At 45.6% G+C, this 22,148-nt stretch overlaps 2 protein-coding genes and 1 non-coding gene across 3 annotated transcripts; all 3 read left to right on the top strand.

Annotated features, from left to right (window-relative positions):
• Positions 1 to 14,162: 14,162 nt before the first annotated feature.
• Trnag-gcc (transfer RNA glycine (anticodon GCC)) lies at positions 14,163 to 14,233 on the top strand. The gene has a single exon. It is a non-coding gene; the product is annotated as a tRNA-Gly (tRNA).
• A 400-nt stretch (positions 14,234 to 14,633) lies between these two features.
• Positions 14,634 to 18,756, top strand: LOC135368382 (serine/threonine-protein phosphatase 2A activator-like). Its single transcript, XM_064601599.1, has 10 exons — positions 14,634 to 14,982; positions 15,064 to 15,149; positions 15,350 to 15,436; positions 15,515 to 15,640; positions 16,117 to 16,234; positions 16,304 to 16,403; positions 17,117 to 17,241; positions 17,312 to 17,412; positions 18,208 to 18,315; positions 18,468 to 18,756. The coding sequence occupies exons 1-10, from the start codon at positions 14,976 to 14,978 to the stop codon at positions 18,549 to 18,551; spliced, it is 942 nt and encodes a 313-aa protein (XP_064457669.1). The 5' UTR covers positions 14,634 to 14,975; the 3' UTR covers positions 18,552 to 18,756.
• A 2,075-nt stretch (positions 18,757 to 20,831) lies between these two features.
• On the top strand, positions 20,832 to 21,784 carry LOC135367819 (CDGSH iron-sulfur domain-containing protein 3, mitochondrial-like). Its single transcript, XM_064600939.1, has 3 exons — positions 20,832 to 20,983; positions 21,093 to 21,281; positions 21,530 to 21,784. Exons 1-3 carry the CDS (start codon positions 20,909 to 20,911, stop codon positions 21,713 to 21,715), a joined length of 450 nt encoding a protein of 149 aa, XP_064457009.1. The 5' UTR covers positions 20,832 to 20,908; the 3' UTR covers positions 21,716 to 21,784.
• Positions 21,785 to 22,148: the final 364 nt, after the last annotated feature.

The raw sequence follows: 22,148 nt of genomic DNA, 5'->3' as shown, positions 1-22,148 counted from the left end.
AAGTAGAACCTGATATCTTTTCAATGCCTTTGTGATACCCGTGTTTGACTAACGCCCGTACACAAGCATATTGCCATCCACAGCGGCACATAGCCCTGATAATAACGATATGAACAGCAGGAAGTTGATTCCTCTGACTGTACTGTGACGCATTGCGCCCTGATTGACCTATCAGCCTGTTTCCTCGTCACGTGCACGTTCGTCACAAGCGCGTGTCTCAGGGGCGTCTCTTCTGCTCAGCCTTCCAGGTGGGACCCAAACACACGTGTCTATAGTTCCTTATAAATCAACACAGGTGGAATGCGCAATGGGTGTGACTATACATGTATGGCATTCTCGGGTTAACATAAACAAGCCCCCGCCACAACTTCCGGTGCCACGAAGACTTCCGGTCCTTCCGCGACTAAGGACGCTCGGAATCTGCCGCCATGCAGAATTATATCTTTCGCTTTCCTGATTTCGGAAAACGGGAGCCGTACGCCTTTTTGTGTCAATTTGAATTGCCACAAAAAGGCGTATACGACCCTCCCTCTCCTCAAATCAGAGACGATAACGGTATCAATCGGCACAGTCGTTGGCGTAGAGAGTGTGTGCTGTGAAACCGGTGTCGTTTTTGCACCAAACAGGAAGTGGAGAAAACGGCATGTATACAGCGCTGTCAAACGAAGTGGTCAAAACAGACGATGACCTGCGTCTGGAAGGATGATATTTTCATAGCGTATGCCACGCATTAATGGATAGTGCAGTCTAAGAACATAACTAATAAATAACTTCACCACATCGCACGGTGAAGGCCAACCACTGCACACAGAGTGATACCTTTATCACTCCCGATTTGTGGAAAGCGCGGGGCGTACGCCTTTTTTCGAAAAGCATAAGTGTTCCAAAAAAGGCGTACGCCTCCCGTTTTTCACCAATCAGGGGGCAGAACGATGTCATTTGGGATGGTGATTGGCTAAGAGCGTGCTATGTGATGAAGTTCTGTGTTGTTGTTGGCCAACAACGGCCAGCCGATCCTGCCATCCCCCCCTCCCTCTGTTTTTAGAGTGCACTACCCAGTTCCCTCAGAAGTCGGCCCAAGACGCACATTCCCCCAGGGCGCCAGTTGTGACGTTGCCCACCACTGTGAGGCCGACAACGACGAGCCCTTTCACCACCACCACCACCACCTGTTTTTAGAGTGTCTAATGGTTGACGCTCGTTGCCCAAATAGAATCACGTCGTTTCGGTATATACAGGTATCTGGATCAGGGGAAGGGAAGAGGAGAACTGGCTGACAAAGACAACGTGCACAACGCGACAACGTGAGCCCTAGGGGTTATCCCTAGCCAGAGAAGATCCGATCTTACCATTGGTCGATACATTTCGGGAAGAGGGAGGGGTGCCGAGCCCCGTTTGTATCCCTGGGCGCACTACCACCTTAGTAACCCCCCACCCCGCTGCGCCCCTGATGCTACTATGCCGTTATGTACAACCACGGCCCCTCGATCGCTCTTTCTCCCCGCTATGAGAAACACAAGACTTTTCTCTTGTTGACATAGTTTTGTGTTCTCTGGCCACAATTCGACGAAGTGGTCTCCCGTCCCTCGCGTCCAGCTTTGACTCTATATTGCAGCTACTTCGGCCCGCAGATATTTTGCCGGTCTTCGCATATACTGTGACGTGACCAACGAAACAGTAGACTTCGACGTGCCCCTCCCCCCCCAATTCCGCAGCTCGGGTCACAACAGACGCCACAGTCGGGTTTCAACAGACGCCACAACCAGGCACAAACCGTCATCCCCCTCTGGAACTCTCTGCGGTCTAACATATACCATCTCGTTAAACCGAAGAAGCAGATCTTTCGAACACTTAAGTTTACCAGCGCTTATCAACGACGGAATGACCTTTGTGATTGATAATAAAAGGGAGTTGTCTGTGATGGCAGGTCTTTGAGGAACACACACACACATACATTGGGTGATGATGAGGTGGGCGATTCACCGCCGCTGTGGCGGTACACTAGTCCTACACTCTTAAAAATGAACTTCACCGCATAGCACGCTCCCAGTCAACCATCATCTCGAATGATATCGTTCTCGCCTCTGATTTGTTGAAAACGGGGGGCGAACTCCTTTTTTGTGACAATTATGAACAGCATGAGTGTCACAATAAAGGCGTACGCTCCCTCTTTCAACAAATCAGGGCAGATAACGATATCATTCGAGATGATGGTTGACTGGGAGTGTGCTATGCGGAGAAGCTCGTTTTTAAGAGTGTATTGGGAACGGATGAGGGGATGATGATGGGAGGAGCACTTTCAGAGATCCGTCGCCAGACCGGTGGAGCGCAGGAGCTCCGCAAGAAGACGAAGACCTTGCATCTGGTGGGCAGCGTTCGACCACGGTCCGAGAATCTTCGCGAGGCGGAACGGCCGTTTGTCAGTACGTCTTTGAGGAGGAGTTCAACAGGACTATCTAAAAATATGGGTCTTGCAGCTATTTTGTCCAACCCGTGTAACTCTTCTATTGAACTATAGCTATACCGTCGCACCAACGGACCAAGCAACGCTGTCACGCTGACACGTCGAAACTGGGAGGTACCCGGGTTCGAATCCCGGTGCCGGCTGTGCTGTCTGATGTTTCTCCTGGGTTTTCCTCAGACGCTTTCAGACATATGTCGGCACAGTTTCCTTAGAAGTCGGCCCAGGACGTACATTCCCCTGGACGTCAGTCGCGACGTTGCCCACCCCTGTGAGGCCGACAACGGCGAGCCCATTCACCATCACCACTACCTCTACCACCACCATCTGTTTTTGGAGTGTAGTTATAAGGGTTGGGATGTCAGGTTCTGCGTCTCGGCATTGCAATGCAAACCAGACCGTCAGCGGACACGAGGAAGCATCACCAGCGCCACAGCTGCTGGAGTCTCCGTCACTAAGGAGGTCAGCTGAGCTTTGTTCCGCCAAAACAACGCGCGCGTGTGCTACGAGCGGCCTCGATTCGATGCCGCAACGGCTTCCGCCAACGAAGGTCAACCGCCTTCGACGCTGCCCTTGTTGGATCTCGTACTTTCCACTGCATAGGCCGCTCAGCCAGTTAAACACGCACCGGGCAGCTCATTATTTCCTGCCACAAAAAGCCGGTGCTCGCAGCAAACACTTGAGCCACCCTTTCATGAAGACGATGAATTCCTGGCAATATGGGACTCATCAAACAACGCCATTAGTATTAGCATAATGTGACCATATTCCTCCGACCTCAGGCCAGGGGGTGGGGGGTGGGGGAGGTGCTGTCAGTCAACACATCAACCTCTTTTAATTTCGCCTATGCCCAACGCCGTAAATAAATCAATTATTTATTTTCACATTATATTATTCTAATTTGTTTCTTCATTTTCTTTTTTCCTTATTGCATTTTGACATACACTCTTAAAAATTAACTTGACCACATGGCACGCTTCTAGCCAACCATCATCCTGGTGACGTCGTTCTCTTCCCCGATTTGTTGAAAACGGGAAGTACACGCCTTTTGTGACACTTATGCAGAAATGTTAATTGTCACAAAAAGGCGTACGCCCCGCGCTTTCCACAAATCGAGGGTGTATACACTCTTAAAAATCAACTTCACCGCATAGCCCGCTCCTAGCCAACCATAATCTCGAATGATATCGTCCTGTCCCCTGATTTGATGAAAACGGGAGGCGTACTCCTTTTTTTGTGACACGATATCATTCGAGACGATGGTTGGCTAGGAGCGTGCTATGTGGTGAAGCTTTGTTTTAAGAGTGTACTACTTATCGCACACATAAAATACTTTCTCCAGAACGTACTCTGTTTGGTGTGTCTTCCTATTTGCGGACACGAACGGAAAATCTCAGCCCAGACTCGATGAACGTGCTGTTCAATTCCTCATAATCGTCAGCACCGCGGTGATTGAGCATCATATTAAAACCATGCTCCCATCGAGGCAGCTCGATGAGCAAATAAGCATGACAAAAAGTATTGACTCTGGGATGGCTTGATGGCCAACACGTCTGAATGTGCCATGGGCTAGACTGTGGCAAGGTGCGAGCCGGGAGAGGGCCAATCGAAAGTCGAAAGCTCCTCCTCTATTTAGCCCCATGTTTTTTTGTTTTGTTTTTTTAACGTGCGTTACCAACACACATGGGATTGAAATCACATCAGCACCGGGATACATCTTTTTCTTCACATCCTATTTCTTGTACACATATTTATTTATTCTTATTTCGATGTACACTCTAAAAACAGAACTTCACCGCATAGCACGCTGTACGCCAAACATTGCCAAGAATGATAGGGTTGTCGCTTCTAATTCGAAGAGAGAGGAGGGCGTACGCCTTTTTGTGGCAATTTTCATATATCTAAATTGCCACAAAAAGGCGTACGCCCACCTCTGCTTTCGAAGCAGAAAAGCGACAACCCTATCATTCTTGGTAATGGTTGGCGCACAGCGTGCTATGCGGTGAAGCTCTGCTTTTAGAGTGTATGTGTACATCTACTCTAAAAATCGGAGCTTCACCGCATAACACGCGCAGGGCCAACCCTCATTCGGAATGGTATTGCTCTCTTCTCTGATTTGTCGAAAAATGGAGAGGCTTACGTCTTTTTATGACACTTGTTATGATTACGTTAATTGTCACAAGGTACTATGTAATTGGGGTAGATTTACACGTAAGGCGTGTCACCCTATTTGTGTGGCGGACATGCTGCACGTGCCGCACGGTAGGACTGCCGATAATTTCGACCATATACCTGGGGTCACAAAAATTGTCACAAAAAGACGTACGCCCCACACTTTCCACAAATGAGGATGAAAATGGTATCGTACTTTGCAAATGGTGGCCTTCAGTGTGTTATGTGGTGAAATTCTGTTTTAAGAGAGAAAGAGAGAGAGAGAGAGAGAGCTGCAGTATGTTTGTAAACAAAAAAAAATTTCCCTCTCCTCCTTCCCCACCAGATATAACTTATTCCCACCAGGGCCGACTCATGGCGACTGAACAGATATGGACCAACGTAGTTCACAACGCAGTCCATGAATTTGAGCCCTGCGGGGATCGAAATTTTGTTAATCGCATCCGACCGGTACCCGCATCTGCAAGACCCGCATCCTCCCGCAACTCCCACTTTCCACAACTCGCACTCGACGAGAAGAAAACACGGGACACAGGCGTGAGCTGTGAGTACTTCGCGGTCATCACTGATGTCCCCGATGGGTTACATTTACGTGCCCGCATTTTTACGGGTTACATTTACGTGCCCGCATTTTTACGAATTTTTACGGGTTACATTTACGTGCCCGACGATGTCCCCGACGGGTTACATTTACGTGCCCGCATTTTTTACGCATGTTTACGGGTTACATTTACGTGCCCGCAAGGTTGGTTGTTCCGTCGACCGCGTTATTAGTAACGAAACGAATATGCCACTTGACTTATTAAATCTTTTCTGTTCCTCTTTTCGTAAAATGTCTTGCCCGCATCGCAAATCGGGACCTGCGCCCGCAGAAAAAGTGCGGGTCACGCGGGACTCTAATTCCACGACAACCCAAACAAAAAGTACGTGCGATTCTCAATGAAGAGCCCGTGCAAATTATGCTCTAAGTGACCCGTACAACAAATTGAGCCAAAGCCACAGAAACATTGCGTGGGCAAGGAAAGCGCGACGATGATGTCACCCTGGGCGGTGTGTGTGTGTGTATCGATCTCGCGAGAGGGCAAATCGATGCGCCGACTGGCCCTGCTTCCAATGCTGTGTACGCATCTCAGCTGGCTGGCTGGCCCAGATGCATTAATCGGCCCCTTTCTTTGGCGTACTTCTCTAGCACTGTATACGAGCCGCGCAGCTAATCAAGCTCTCAGTCAGTCGACAATTCATACGCAGTCAGCGCCGTGATTTATTCCGCAACAGGTTGTCGGCTCGTTTTAGGCTATTTGTATGGATGACGTCACGAGCTTACGTTGTGGGAGGTTATACAAACCCCTGAATTTCGCCGTTACGGAGTCTGAAGAGCGACATGGCGGCGAGAGGGCCTTAACACACGCGAACGTTTAGTTCACCACCCACACTGTAACAACAGAGGGTACACTCTTAAATATGAACTTGACTTCATAGCACGCTCCCAGCCAGTCATCATCTCGAATGATATCGTTATTTGACATGATTTGTTGAAAATGGGAGGCGTACGCCTTTTTTGTGACAATTATGAACAGCATAAGTGTCACAAAAAAGGCGTACGCCTCCCGTCTTTAACAAATCAGGGCAGATAACGATATCATGCAAGATGATGGTTGGTTAGGAGCGTGCTATGCGGTGAAGTTCATTTGTAAGAGTGTGGGGAAGGCGCCCTGGCCGACTGCACATATCCACCCCCCTCCCCATCGGAATGGCTCTGTAGTCACCCCATACCGCTTACAGGATTCTAAGCGCAAGTATTCGATATACTTGGCATGACATATGCTTCGGACAATCACTATTGTCGACTAATAACATAACACATTAATGAAATATTTTCTGCGAGAACAACAACAATGACATGACTACATGATACTACATGAATGACAGTGGGATGAGCAACTGGAGTTGCAATTGAATTATCTATGGAACTAACATTAGCATTAGATTCAACTTTAAAAGGAACATTTAATTACTCTTCGGATGTAACTTCTCGTCTTTTTAGACGTTTTCTTGTTTTGTTCTCTCTACTAGACCTGCAGTAGCTCGTCCTGCGGTGAGCGTGCTCACATCTCCATTTTTTTCTCCTACCATCATTATCATCAGGACAATATTAGAAAGTTTCGGAATAGGGGCCCCAAAGAAATAAGGCGTCGTCATCGCGCATGCGCAAAATACTGTTTGGGTTCTCTCCATGCGCAGTGGCGACCGCTTGTTTCTCAGGAGCCCCAAATCACTTGGGGCTCCTTTTCTGAAACCGTTTCACATTGCTTGGGTCCTTGCTTGCGAAGGCAAGGAAGCGCCTCCGATTGCCCTGATATTGCCCAAGCCTCAACGGCAAAAGCCAGTGGAAACGTTGTCACGTGACTTGTGTGATACCCGCCAAACAATAGCCACGTCGCCTCTGGCATTTAGCCAGGCATTTATGACGCCCAGCAGGCTGGGCAGTGTGGAACACCGCTCGTGCCAAAGGAAATGTCATTACCGAGAAGAAATTCCCCTGGAAAAACACCTTCCTCTGGGGACTCTAGGGAATTTCCTTGACGATAGCATTCTGTATTACTTGTCACAGCATTTCAAGGCTGTAACAACAACAACAACAACAGTTATATTCTGACGATGAAGTGGGGAGGTTTTCCTCTCTAGGCTGGTTTTCAAGGCTGTATATCCTCACATAACACGCTGAAAGCCCACAATTGGACAGCATGATACCGCTGTCAATCCTGCTTTGCGGAGAGGGCGCGGTGTACGCCTTTTTGTGACAATTACCATCACTAAATAAGTGTGTCACAAATGGTGGTGGTGGTGGAACTGCTTGCCCTAGTCGGCCACGTTCAGGCAACGTCACGATTATGGTAGGGGGTATCGTGCGTCCTGGATCGACTTCACAGGGAACTGTGCCGACATTTGTCTGAAAGTGTCTGAGGAAAACAGAGGGAAAGCACCCAGACAAGTACGGCCGGAGCCCGGATTCGAACCCGGGTCAAGAGTGTGCTATAAACTACACTCTTAAAAATGAACTTCACCGCATAGCACGCTCCTAGCCAACCATCATCTCGAATGATATCGTTATCTGCCCTGATTTGTTGAAAACGGGAGGCGCAAGTCTCTTTTGTGACACTTATGCTGTCCATAATTGTCACAAAAAATCAGGGCAGATAACGATATCATTCGAGATGATGGTTGGCTAGGAGCGTGCTATGCGGTGAAGTTCATTTTTAAGAGTGTATGTAAAGCGCAAAAGGTATACGGAAAAGGCACTGCAAAGAGAAAGAAGTGTTCACTCGGAGATTCTAACATCCATTAAACCCCCTTTCGGCTACAGGAAAGGAAAGGAATTAAAGCGAGAAAGAAAATACATTAACAAATAAATGTTTTTTGCATTCTGTCAGTTCCATAACAGGCCAGCACGTTTATTTGAAGAGGTACTCCGTGCCCACAAGCTGAAACGGATAATACGCGAAATGTTCGATAGCGAAACCAGCATAATTTTTCTTGGAGCCGTTTTCACTAATCTGAAAGCAACATCAGTGCGACCGACACGCAGCACTCGATTTATCTCTCATAAAGCAGCAGTCAATGGGATAAGGTCAAACTTCTTGCTTAACTAATCGTACGAAACATCTCTGTTAACCGCTTCCCAGGACGCAAAGAAACAGCGAAAGCAACCGCTTTGGTTTTCCTCGCAATCGGAGTTTTTCAACATATCTCCCCGGATGTCCGCTGTCGTCACACGACTTTCTTCCGTTTTTCCACAATGCGTGAGAATCCAGAAAAAAACGTCGCACGCCAATCGGTCCAGAGGATGGTGTACTACGTTTTGTCTATATATATACGTTCTTGGATAGAACGAGTCATGGGAAAGTTACTTTAGGAATATGCCTGACACTAATTTATAGCCACCCCAGGTGAAAAATGTTTGCAGTTACAAGGGGTTTATGAAGCAATTTCTACTTCAAACCACTTTGTACGTACATGGTTTAAAGTGCAAATTGTTTCATAAACCATTTGGAATTGCAGACATTTTTCACCCGGGACTGCAATTAAAAAGTAACTAGAATCTAAAGCAATACTTACTGTTCACAAATAGGAACTAACTAAGTTTCAGTGGCAAGAAACTTAGTCACTTAGTTGCTTTGCAGTTACTTTTCGAATTGGCAAAACTAATAACTGAAGTTCCGCCATTTCATAGACGTGTAAAGATACTGCTTCGCAATTTACGACACACACGCAGAAACGAATGCAGCCGATGAAGTCGGAGAAATGATGGATGGGGATTGGATGAGGGTAAATATACCGCTTCGTCGCTCCTCTGCTTTACTATTCACGTCAGTGAGCATTCTTTACAGTATTTGACCGGGTACAGAAAAAACTGACTGCTGAGGTCACGTCGAGATTCATATGCTGCGCAGGGTCATAGACATCAGATTGTGGTCTCCAAAGCTTCGAAGTGGCGAAACGCGAAACTGCTAGCAGACGACACAACCGATTCTGCTCCGTACAGCGAGCGTAAGTAAAGCGAACCGAGCACGGCTCCAGCTCTGGGCTCTAGCAGCTCTAGCTCTAGCTCTGGGCGCTCTAGCACTATGGTATCGAACAGAGCACCCCACCCCACCCCACTCACGAACCCTAGCCCCAGCTAGTACCCATGTGCAGAGTGCCATCTATGCGTCGCTAACAGAAACTGCTCGGGAGCGGTCCATCTAGCGGAGATGTGGAGAACCTCCATCGATCCCTCTTCACTGTGTTTGCGAAATGCGAATGGCGTATGTTCACAGAAGATCGGAAGAGAGCCTCGCTGAGCAGTATTTGAAATCATTTCCGAATGAGTGAAGAAGAAGACTGTAAATTCTCTGTGACAGGCATTTTGGACATATTTCATTATTACATTTGGACAAGGACATGCCAGTTCCTGTCTGGTTACAGGGTTACAGTTACTTTAGAGTTCCCTGCGATTATCTCTAAAATTTTAGAAACTAGTCCGTCTTCGTGTCTGAGAAATTTGTTGAGAATCTTGGATATTTCCCCTGTCTCGGGACTCCTCATTGTCACTGAGCACTATCTTTCATTGCTTCATACTACTGCGTCACTTCCATCGTTCTGTGAACTATTGTACTCGTTCCAGTGCCGGATTTCGGGCAGGGCAGACGGGGCACTTGCCCCGGGGCCCCCACCAGTAAAGGTCTTGTCCAAGGGAAATCTGTTTTGCATGCCTGAAACGCATCCCTAAAACGGAAACTTGGTAAAAATCTGTCCTCTGTCTACACATATCGACCCTGAATAACACATGGGACAGACATATCCCAAGCAGCACAATGTACCGAAAGTCGAGTGCAATAGGGGTGGACGGTATGTGTCTTATCAATGTTCTTTAGTTTCACCAGTTCGTTCAAGGTCTTCCACCTACCCGTCCACCCCTATTGCACTCGACTTTCAGTACATTGTGCTGCTTGGGATAGAACACACACGGGAGCCCTCGCAGCACAGTGCCCCGGGGCCCCCACCACTGTAAATCCGGCACTGACTCGTTCTCATATCGCTTATCTTATCTCTCACGTGTGATGGGGTGGACATGGCACTCCTGGGCGAGAACAAGCACATGTCATCATGTGCTGTTGTTGTTGCTCAAGGTCACATAGCAAATGGCGCCGATAAAGGATTGATTCATTGGTGTTTTGAAACTGTCATCATTATGTTTCAGAATAATGTGCTTATTGTTCCTTGCGCGGCACCCTTCAACCCCCATGCACTCTAGTGAAACAGATGGTGGGTACTGCGCTGAAAGAGCACCGCCGTTGTCGGTCTCACAGAGGTAGGCAACGTCAAACGCTCTGGGGGAATGTGCGTTCTGGGCCGACTTCCAAGGGAACTGTGCCTCTTGAAACATATCTTCACCACATAACACCCTGGAGGCCAATCATTGCGCAAAATGGTACCTTCACCACCCCTGATTTGTGGGAAGCGCGGGGTGTTCGCCTTTTTGTGACAGTTCACATAGATACATAAGTGTCAAAGAAAAAAAAGGGGGGGAGGGGGTACGCCTCCTGATTTCAATAAACCTCTACCCGAGAAACGCCATCATGACGTTGGTAGACAGACTGAAGCCGAAACAAATCGGAAGGGGAGGGCTGGGTTCCACGAATGGGCACTTGTTCGCTGCCTCCTATTGAAAGGAAAGTAGGATCGAAGGTCGCATCCCTTTCAGGGACCATCGTAATCCCCTCAATTGAGACCGTGGCTTTCGGGTGCGACCTTGTTCGCCTCTAGCTTCGAGCGTAGTTAAACTCTACCAAATTGGTGGCGCTGTCGAACATTATGACGTCATGTGTTTACAAACAGGTCGTTCGGGGAGACGTTGGTTGGGAGCGTGGTTATGCGGTGAAGCTCTGTTGGGTTCCCCACACATTTCATGCTTCGTTCACGTTTCTGATGACTCACAAAATATATATACAGTGAACCCTGGTTAATATGACCCCCGATAATCTGACATACGCGCTTTACGACCATACTCCTGGGGAACAATGCAGTGAAACATGTGCAAATCTCCCCCTTTAATATGACAATTCCGCATTATGACCAAAATTTTCGGAAACGACCATGGTCATAATAACGAGGGTTCACTGTATATATATATATGTCGCCAGAAAAATATGTCTCAAATCAACACATCCAATAATATCCCGTCTTACGGTTATTCGAGAAGAAGGTTATTCGAATTATTCGATCTCTATATATTTTTCTATTTTTTTATCAATCAGTCAGTCAAACCAGGTGCAAGATGTGACATAGTGACAGGACAGGTACATAACGCATACCCGGAATTAATTACGTTCTCGGTAGCCAGGGTTGCTTTCGACATTACGTAGCTGTAACTGACTTACTTTTAGAAGTAATTCGTAATACACTCGAAGTTATTTTTGGAATTACTTTTCATTTGATTTGGGATTCGATTTCATTCTAAATCTTTTCCACGATGTCCGCGATTTTTGCTCATTCGCGAAAGACAAGCTTATATCGTGGTCTTTGAGACAGACGACAACTTTGAAACTAATCGGCTCTGCTTTCGAAGATCAATGGGCGCTGCAAGCTGTGGCCACGTGTAGCATTCCCTCTGTGTTTGGCACCACTTTTAACCGCCTTTTTACTGTAGCATTCTTAGGTCATACATCAAATCCCTGCGATGCCTTTGCAGTCTGACCTCAGGCATGTTTTCGTGTTTCTGCAAAGCATAGATTTCCAGTCATCACGCTCCACTAGAGATTTCATTTGCTCTTTCAATAAACATTTCTATATTTGCACTGCGTTCCTCAGCAAAGAATAATATAATAATAAGGGACCAGCTGTATTTCTTTTGTATCCTGTGTATTTGGATGCTACGGTGTGCACCATTCATTCGTCATACATCACTCATTAACACTGTACAGTCATAGCTTATTTTAATGTTTGTAAATAAACGTTATTACTTGGTGAAAAAAAAAAAAAAAAAACAGCTCCCGTGGCATAGTGTTAGGATGATCGCTTTCCACGCCGAGGCTGGGAGGTGACACGGGTTCGAATCCTATCACCGGCTGTGCTGTCTGAGGTTTTCCCTGGGTTTTCGGAAGACTTTCCAGACGAATGTCGGCATACTTCCCCCTGAAGTCGGCCCAGGACGCATACTAACCCCCCCTGTTCCCTACTCCTTCCTGCTGTCCTCCATCCACCTGTCCATGTCTGTACGCCGCTCATAGCCACAGTTGCTTCGCGGCGCTAACGCAGAATAAAAAAAATGATAATAATAAGGGGCTTTTATTTTCCTTCCGATCTTATCTAATATGAGATCAAGAGGGTAAAATAATACACAGTCCAGCTTGTTGAAATGTCGTAAAGAAAAATAATAACGAAAGAATGAAGCATGAATGTACTTACTCTGGCTTCGTGCTTCATTCTTTCGTTATTATTTTTTCTTTACGATCTTATCTAATCTAACAACAACAACTACATGAATGACGATGGGACGAGGTGATTCACTATCTAATCTAAGAATAGAGCTACATCAAAACTCTTCATTGAAACGAATGGGAACTTGGTACTTTCCGGAGGAACTCTATGTGTAATTCAGTTACAATTAGGATTTCATAATTGTACCTGCAATTTAATTACTTCTGTGAGCACATATTTGTACGTAACCGTAATTCAATTATTTCTGTGTGGTTGAAGATGGAGGCTACCTAACTAACCAGTTACCTAACCAGCTACCAGCTACCTAAACTACCCAGCCGCCAGAACAAAGTTCCCCATGCAAAGTAGTTCATAGTTCAAAGTAGTTCATAGTGCCATCTCACACCACTTTTCTGTTCTTTTTCTTCTTCTTTTTTAACAGCGTGGTATGGATATATCTGCTTTGGCAGACTTTGTGCCAAACCACAGACACCAAATAGCATGAATCTTTCGCGCAAACTGCTGAATTTGACAACAGCAGCAAGCAGAATGTAATAATTAGTGCTTCTACACCAGTTGGCTTTTTGATTTGCAGTTCCCCATTCCCGATCATTCGTGACCCCTGTGTTTGCGTTCAGTTCGAAATCAGGTGACAGAAAGGTAAGATAGGTGAGGTAGGTAAGGTAAGGTAGGTAAGGTAGAGGTAGGTGTCACAGAAAGGTAACATAACCTTTTTCGTTACCGCCTCCTCAGGTTGCTCTTTCCCTTCTGTTTTTCGTAAGATTTGAGACGTACCGTCACAAAACTTATACTGAAATCTATTTTGAGGACTTTAGGGATAGTGCACACAACATTTATTCAAAAGTGTAGTATGGTTTCTACGAATACGTAATGAACATTGTTTTCACGAATGTTGCTTTGCTTGCAACCTGCAAGTCACCATAAACGTATGCTTCTTCTGTGCTATATACACTATTGATGTTCCAGTTTGATAGTTCATTTTAGCTTTACTTCCTCAGTTAATTCATTTCGCTTCATTGCGCTTTATTTCGTAAATTTGTCAAAATGAAAAGGTAAAAAAAGTGAAAAATCGGTAAAGGATTGTAGAAACTCGGATCCTGCAGTACCCAGATTATTACCGTAAATTATTTTCGTTGCCGTTCAAGTTTCAGGTGTTTTGAGTGTGCGATATCAGTTTCTGTTGCGGTAGTTGAACCATTGGTTAAAGTTGTTGAACGCAGCAGCCGCAACAACGACGGACGTTGAGCTGAGCGTTGAGCATTGCACTTCCTTCCGCAGTTAGGCGCGATTGGAAGTTGTCTCTCCCCCCCCCCCCCCCTTTGTTCCCCACTCCTTTCTGCTGTCCTCTCTCGATCTGTGGACATCTGTCCGCCGCTCATAGCCACAGTTGCTTCGCGGCGCTAACACGGAGCAACAACAAAAAAAGAACAGTAACAAAGAAAAAGGAAGTTCTCAGGCCCAGGCAGCGAGCTACTTCGCATGCCCGAAATACAAATAGGAACATGAATTGAAGTTGCAAAATATACATTGATGTGGATAAATATTCATGGCGTCGGTGGTTCAGTGGTAGAATACTCGCCTGCCACGCGGGTGGCCCGGGTTCGATTCCCGGCCGACGCATCCTTTTAATTTTATTTTTATCAGGCCGCGGTGGTAAGCACCGAAGACACCAAAAGATGAAAGATCTTCGCGACAGCGATCAGCTTGCACAACTCTATGTGAAGAAGAGTACGTTTTTCGGTCCTTCGTATTCCTTCAAAGAAAAGTGAGAGAGAGATGCCCACAGATCTACAGATGCAAGAGCATTCTTGGCCACGCACACCGCGCGCCCCCTACCAAGCCGGCAAAGCAACTACGAACGGCTTGACGTGATGCGAGAAAAAAAATATATATAAATTCACGCGTTTTCGATAATTTCATCCAGAGAATTATAACATACGCAAAACAGACAGGCTAACGTTAGCTTTTTCACGAAGAAGCTCCGACCAGCTACAGCCAACGCGGCATGCGTGCGGGTGCGGTTCAGGCCGGTTCAGACGCATCGATATTGGCATTGGCTCATTTTTGTGTTTCTGTGCTTCCCTGTTTCGTATTTCGTCTGGTTCTCTGTTCCCCACTCGATTGTGTCCATCCATCGTGAACTGCTTTACATGAGTGGCTTTCAACTCTTCAGCATCCCGAATGAGAGACAGCTTGCATACCTGACTGAACCTTGCATAGCAGGGTGCATACACCGCGGTAACGTGCGAGTCTGAAAACGTGCCTGTGCGCGCATTCACGAGCCGTATGGGCTACGGCTACATGTCCCTTCCGTGCAAATAACTTTCATATAGAAGAACAGCGGTTTCGTTCTGCTTTCACAATGTCAGGTGAGCAACATAAACGAGCAAGTGCATGACCACTTTGTTACGCGCACTTGTAATGAGGCCGAAGACTCCGCTTGTTTCCAGATGCCGGGAATAACATTGCCGATTATGTTGTGCCCCAGCGCGAAGTCCGAACGCCAATGGATATGGCCAAGTGGACCAAGTCGGTGGTATGTACGATATTCGTCAGCGTGCTTGCGCTGTTTGCATGTGAACCAGACATGGCGAAAGCGTAGGTCAAAGGGTGGGGGACATACACGACGCCGGAGGAGGAGGCACATGAGTTTTCCTGCACCTGTATTACTGCTGGTGCCAAAAATAACCCTATGTATAGCTCCATTTAGTTTCATTGATGGCAATAAATTTTCAGGCATACAACGAATATTTGGGGTTTGTTCTGGCCATGAATGAGCACGTCAAAGGCACTACTCTCGTGGACGACTGTTTCTTATCAGATGCAAGTACAGATCCCTTGTCATCAGTTGCCAGCGAGGATGTATTCGTTTGATTATAATGAACTTTCTCAATTGTCCAGGTTATGACAGCTCTCATATCTATGCTGAATATACTGGACAATTGGGTCATAGAAATTCCACCCGTAGACCAACCGCAGAGGTTTGGAAACTCCTCATTCCGGACATGGCTCCGTAGGACAAATGAGGTGAGTCTCTTTTGCATGCAGATTATTCCCATGTTGGCATTGTATTGAAACAAACGACACATGACTTTGAGTGGGACATTTACAAAAATGACCCTCAAGTGTCCCAAAACGCTCATTGACTGTAGTTCTGACAGTGGCATAGCCAAAATCCTCCTCCCCTCAATAATGGATCCCGTTCCATACGAGTCGATTCACGATAAATAACTATCGTACCACATGCAGAAAAAAAATCATGCTTGCATAGGGCTCCTCATGTTGTCTTTGATGTCCTCGCGCCGCAGAGAAAGAGAGGAAGCGGCTGCACTGGTGCGGTGCGTCACCCCCTTCCGTCGCGTCACCCGGTACAGACCGCACCCCTTGCACCCCCCCAGTGATGCCGCCGCTTTTCCCACTTTTCCCACAGAACCCCTCCCGAAGTAGATATTTTTCTGCCTACACTACTAACTTCTGATGCTCTTCTGTTTCATTGCATGCAGAATGCAGAGCAACTTCTGCGTGATGCATTACCACAGGAATTCCATGCAGCAATAGCTGAAATTGCCCCATATTTAAAAGACAGTTTCGGTAATATGACTAGGATTGACTACGGCACAGGTAAAATTTGCACGCCACGGTAGTGCGGAATCATGAGACGCTGATGTACGATATCTGCTCTCTGTGCAGGGCATGAAATGAGCTTTGCCATGTTCCTTTGCTGCTTGTTCAAGATTGGTGCTCTGAAGGAAGAAGATTCTGCAGCTGCCATATTGAAATGTTTTAATAGGTACTGTCATTTCTTGTAGAATATCTATACATCTACATTTGGTGTAGCACAGAAATGCTGTATCTGATGTAACCATTAGGCTGTGCGTTTCGTTCTTAGGCAGAAATATGTCGTTTATATGCTCCGTTGACATATTCAGTCTTAAAGGAGTTGCAAAACGATACTTAAAGATGTGAAAAGTCCCATCAAACAGCCTCCTAAACAGATCTCCTAATCGTGCATATCAAAGTCCTACGCCGCTGTAGCCTGCCGTTTGGAAGCCATCACATGGTGAAAACGTGGTGCTGTGAGTGTGACTCTGTCTGACTCTCCCAAGACTTCATAAGTAAATAATTTGCGTTATTTCAAAAATGAGAGCACGCATGCCTTGATAGGTGGGTAAAGTGTGTCTGTTTCCATGGTATACATCTGCTCTCGCAGAACCCTGTTAAGCCTTCGGCAATGCCTTCTGTACTATGTTTGTTTCATGTATGCCATTCATGTTACACATATATCTGACCAGCACTATTTGAGTGGTTTATGGGGTCAGAAAAGTGCTCATAGAGCACCCAAGATGCTGTTCCTTGGTTGAACCAAGAATACAGGTTCTATTCTGCTGTGTTTAATGTCATCAAAATCTGTAATTATTGCCTTTTTCCCTTGCATTGTTTGATCCATTGAGTAGTTTGTTTGTTGGTTGGAGTTGTTTGTTTGTTGGTCTCATTTTTTCTCAGCTACATGTCACTTGTTCGACACTTGCAACTGGAGTACCGCATGGAACCTGCTGGAAGCCACGGTGTCTGGAGTTTGGATGACTACCAGTTCCTGCCATTTATATGGGGCAGTGCACAACTGATTGGTATGCCTTTTAGTTGGGATGACTGCTGCTTTGTAGTGTGGCAAAATTTGAATGAGTGATCTTTTTATAGACCACCCAAGAATTGAACCCAAGGCGTTCACATCTGAGGGCTTTGCAGAGTCCTATGCCAGGGAATACATGTTCATGGGCTGTATAGAGTTCATTAACAAGGTGAGTTTGCATTCTTTGATTGCAAAACGCTATTTAGTACTTTGATTGGTAAGACAGCACATAGGTGACACGTCAGCCTCATAGTTCTGTGTGTTGAGGGAGAAGCCTCTTTTTTGTCCAATCAGAGTTGGCTCCTGAAGGGCGCAGAAAAACATCTTTAATTTTGGTCTTGCAGGAGTAGCAGGAATATCGGAATTATCCAAGCTGGGAAAACATTATCTGTATGACATTGTAGTCTGTCTTCTCGGTAAAATGTAACAAAATTTGTGCAACACCATCAAGTTTTCTAATCTCTGTCAAGTGTTCTTAAGTGTCTTTCTGGAGTTTGTGAGAACAGACGATGAAAGTGTTTTTTTGTCGTGGCCAGCATTTTCGCAAACATGAACAGCAAGATTAAACTGATGAAGACGATGTGAACAGAGCCACGATATGGTGGGCACCATACCTTATCACCATACGATTACAATAAGGGGGGGACACGAAAACTGGTGCCCTGGCATGATATGTGCCTGTGTGTAATGGTGGAAACAGCATAGAAATGTAGTTTAAGATATGTGGAACCCAGTGAAACGAAGACATTTTGAACGGAACTTTTTGTTTCGTTGTTGTTTGTTTGTTACGATCAGCGAACAAGAGGATGTCTCCTACTTTTCTATTGCACTGTTTTTTTTTTTTTGAGTGGTTGAATAAAAAGTTCAGAAACTTCTAAAGCCAAGTGAAGACTAACATTATCCAGAAACACTTCAGAGATGTTTTAGGCTTACACGAAACTCTCATTGCGCCTTGTATTTGCAGGTAAAAACTGGTCCGTTCCACGAGCACTCGAACCAGCTGTGGAACATCAGTGGTGTACAGTCGTGGAGCAAAGTGAATGCTGGCTTAATCAAGATGTACAAGGCTGAGGTAAGGGTGTTGTATGATTGACTATAAGTCCCCATTGGCAAGTCCCATTGTCGCATTGTGTGCAAGAAATTAAGGAATGTATGCGGAATGCAGTTACAGGTTGTGCTACTCGGAGGGATAGAATTTTGATTCTATGTGCCTTATTTTTCCAGGTACTTGGAAAGTTTCCTGTAGTACAGCATATCGTGTTTGGATCACTGCTGTCTTTCAAGGAGCAGCCAAAGGAGACAAAATAGTAACGAGGGAGTTGCAGAAGCCGAACATGAACAGAGGAACTGCCAAAATTTCCGAGAAACGTGTTAAAAAAATTTATGAATGTGTTTTCTGTCAAACAAATCTTATTTACGTCACTTGATTCTGGCATTTCGATGTGCACAGTTAGTGCGGGAGAAGGCTGCATAGCAATGCGTAACACTGAAATAAATGTAATTTATTTGACCACTTCAGTTTCTTCGATTTCCATAGACCTGTCGCAGGATTACCTTGTTTATGTTCATATATTACATGTACAGAGATGTTGACCTCTGTGTAACCTTTTGTTTAATTTGATATGACACTCCACAGGGGGGTTGTATCCTCAGGATACCGAGAATCTTTGTTTACATTAATCATTTAAAGTAACGGTTGCCTGCGAAAATGTGTTTGTAAAACAAGTACTGCAATGTTTAGCGTTGTTCGACAGACTATTTGTCCAGTTTACTCTCCCGAAAAGGACTCTCCAAAAGCATCATGGAGACGTACTTTCGTACGACAGTCACAGGATAGCACACGGTCAACTGGCTTTGCCGACAAGTCTTTCCGAGCTCGTCTGCTCTCTGATTTCCAGATGACTGCTGCCCAGGCACTTTGGATTTGTCCGAGGCATGTTGTTATTGGTCGGTTACAGTAAAACGTTTACCTCGTTTTTCCAGAGGAGGAATTCCGCCATACTTTCAACATGCGTGGTCTGCTTTTGCAGTGTGTTTCATCAACTTCCGCACAGGCTACACCAGTAATTTGCACAGGATTTTCGGTACCATGGATGGTCAGTGAAAAATGAAATGCCACCATAGTTTCGGAATCAGTAGGGGCAAAGGTGATCATCCTTTTTTGCTCTCAACGGACGACCTAATACACCAACGACTAAAAATTAATGTAGAAATCGACTACACACATATCTCAGTGCTCCCTTTGGGACCGAACTCAAAACACTCTCAACTTTCTTTGGTGAAAAAAACAATTTTGCACCAAGCTCCGCTCTCTGTATGCATTTGAGAGGTTGAATCAACGTGTACCTAGGAACTAGTTGAGAGAACTGAGAATTGTTTAGTTCTGTTTTTGCAAATTGTATCTCGTATCGCAACAGTCCAGGATAGTGAAAGGAAACACATAATCGTATTATGTACATTTATCATTTCTGGACAGCACAGCAGCCGTAATGCAAGCAAGTGCTACTGTTGGAATACAAGTTGTCTGCTGTCTGCTTTGCAAACATGGAAATTTATCCTTTTGTGGCTTCCTATGCAGCATCTGCAGATGTGTACTAGATATTCTTCAAAATTAAAAAAATACCATTTTAATTTTGGTCAGAGAAAGTGACAAAAAGAAGTACCCAAGACTTAAATTTTATGGATTGACTCTGTGTGTCGGTGCATTTAAGTTCCATCTGAACAAGCTGTGCCGACGTTGGCTACACAGAAAACTGAATTTCAGCAGATACTTACGTTTAATAGGCCACTTAATCCCAGAAGCGACACCATGACGTAAAATGATGCCAATGGTCTGCTGTTGTTGCCCTGTGTACCACTTTGAAGTTGTGCTTCGTGGCTTTGCAGTCATTACAAGCGAACACGAAGGTTCCATTTTTTCGAGGCACCGCAGAAAAATCTATGGAAAAAGTTGATTTCAGCCGAGCGTTTGTGGCAGAAAATGTCCCGTGCACTTGGTATTTCATGCACAAGGTGGGTGCAGATAAAGTACCTACGTCTTTGTGGGTATACTTTATCTTCACACGCTCTGTATTTCTGCTTTTGTATGAATCTAAAAAAGTATCCATTCACCTGAAGCCCTCTGTATCCTGCCGATTGCTTTTGGTGTGTCTTCGATGTGCTTGCCCGTGTTATCAAACAAGATAGGATATCGTCGGTCTTTCCACATCTTCGTCAAATATGGTCAGTTAGCCATGGTATATTGTTTTACGCGCCGCAGTGAAAGACCGCGCAAACGAAAGACAAATGAAAGACCGCGCTCAAATTAGCAGACGAAAAACGCGGTTTGGACATCGTTTCGTCATTGGTCAATTGAACATCAGTCTCGTAAGATCACACGATCAATGGAAAGAAAGGTAGGGCAATCGGACCTGGTCAGTGAACGTGCTTTCTCAATTGTCATAAATTACAAACGTTGAAGATGGTTCCTGTCGCTACATGCTTGGCACTTTGACCACTTTGACACGCTTTCAAATCTCAAATGTAGCAAAATGTGGCTAATTTGACGCAAAGTGGCTATTGGTGGCAACCCTGGCTAAGATAGCCAACATACAAGCTGCAAGCCAAGCGAAGTCGTAGTCGATCAAGGCGATCTTCTGCTCGGAACGCAACTTGAGGAGTGAAACATGACTTTATGTGCAAGGGAAGCGTCAAGGTGCCTCTTTGGTAAATACACACTACTCATAACGCCCCTATCATGTGTGAGTATCCATTTGAACCACAGAGAAGTAGTGCAAGCGCTACACGGCATCTTATAAGCTACAGTCAGCTGAAGTCTAGTCAAATGAAGTTCAGGCCATTCTGTTACAGGCAAGGTCCTACAGTTCCAGTCACACTAAACCGAGGATACCCGAACTCGAAGAGAGGCCAGAGAAACAGCATCATCGCTCTTACACACAGCCAGGAACTGGGAGAATTTATGACAAGAAGCCATTTAAGTTTCAGTTGAAACAGGGCCGTGTTTACAACTGGTGTTCATGTGGTTTCAGTCACATGCAGGTAAGACTTACTTCCAGTTACTGAATTATGGAGTATAGGAGTTCGTTATTTTGTGTAGCTGTACGCATCTAGGCAGTAATATTGCAGCTTTTCGTGGGAAACCTATAGCTGTCTGTGCGTTACAACTCCTCTTTTTCTTGTCTAAGGTTAAGAGTGCTTGTCTTCTGTTCCAAGTGTTCTTGACCACGATCTTCTGTTTTTCTTTTCACGACCACTAACTTTTTGGATGTTTACTCAACAAACGGAAGCCCTTTTGCGATGGCAGTCATGCCAACCCACACCTCAAGATTACCATGCGGCCTCTACGAATTGTCGCCACAGAAACCCGAGAGTACTGGTTCTGCAATTGCAAGCAGTCAAGTCACAGGCCTTTTTGTGATGGAACTCATAAATCAGAAGCTGTCCAGTCAGCGGTGTCTGTAATCAAGAACTGATATGCAACAGCAGTTACAGGCTTACTTGTAGTGCTGTTGCCTAGGATCAAAATAAAACTAGACATGTGATGTGCTGCTGCAAATGTGGAACTGCATCCGTGCACATCAACGACCTTTCTTACTTGCTCTATTGAAGGAAGACAGTGATGAGCTCCAACATAGTAGGGTTGTGAATGGACTGGGGTGCAAGCACTTGGGCTGCATGTGGAGGAACTCTGCTGTCTGAGGTTTTTCCTGGGTTTTCCCGGCCGACTTTCCAGTCGAATGTCGTCTCAGCTGCCCTTGAAGTCTCCCCAGGGTGCACACTAACCATCCTGTCTTCCACTCCTTCCTGCTGTTCTCTCTCCATCTGTCCATGTCTGTAGACCGCTCACCACTCATTGCTTGGCAGTGCTAACACAGAGTTTAACAAAAAAGACACACGCTGCATGCA

The sequence above is a fragment of the Ornithodoros turicata genome, chromosome 9, assembly GCF_037126465.1.
Source record: "Ornithodoros turicata isolate Travis chromosome 9, ASM3712646v1, whole genome shotgun sequence".
NCBI lineage: Eukaryota > Metazoa > Arthropoda > Arachnida > Ixodida > Argasidae > Ornithodoros > Ornithodoros turicata.
This window is presented reverse-complemented; position numbering and strand designations above follow the sequence as displayed.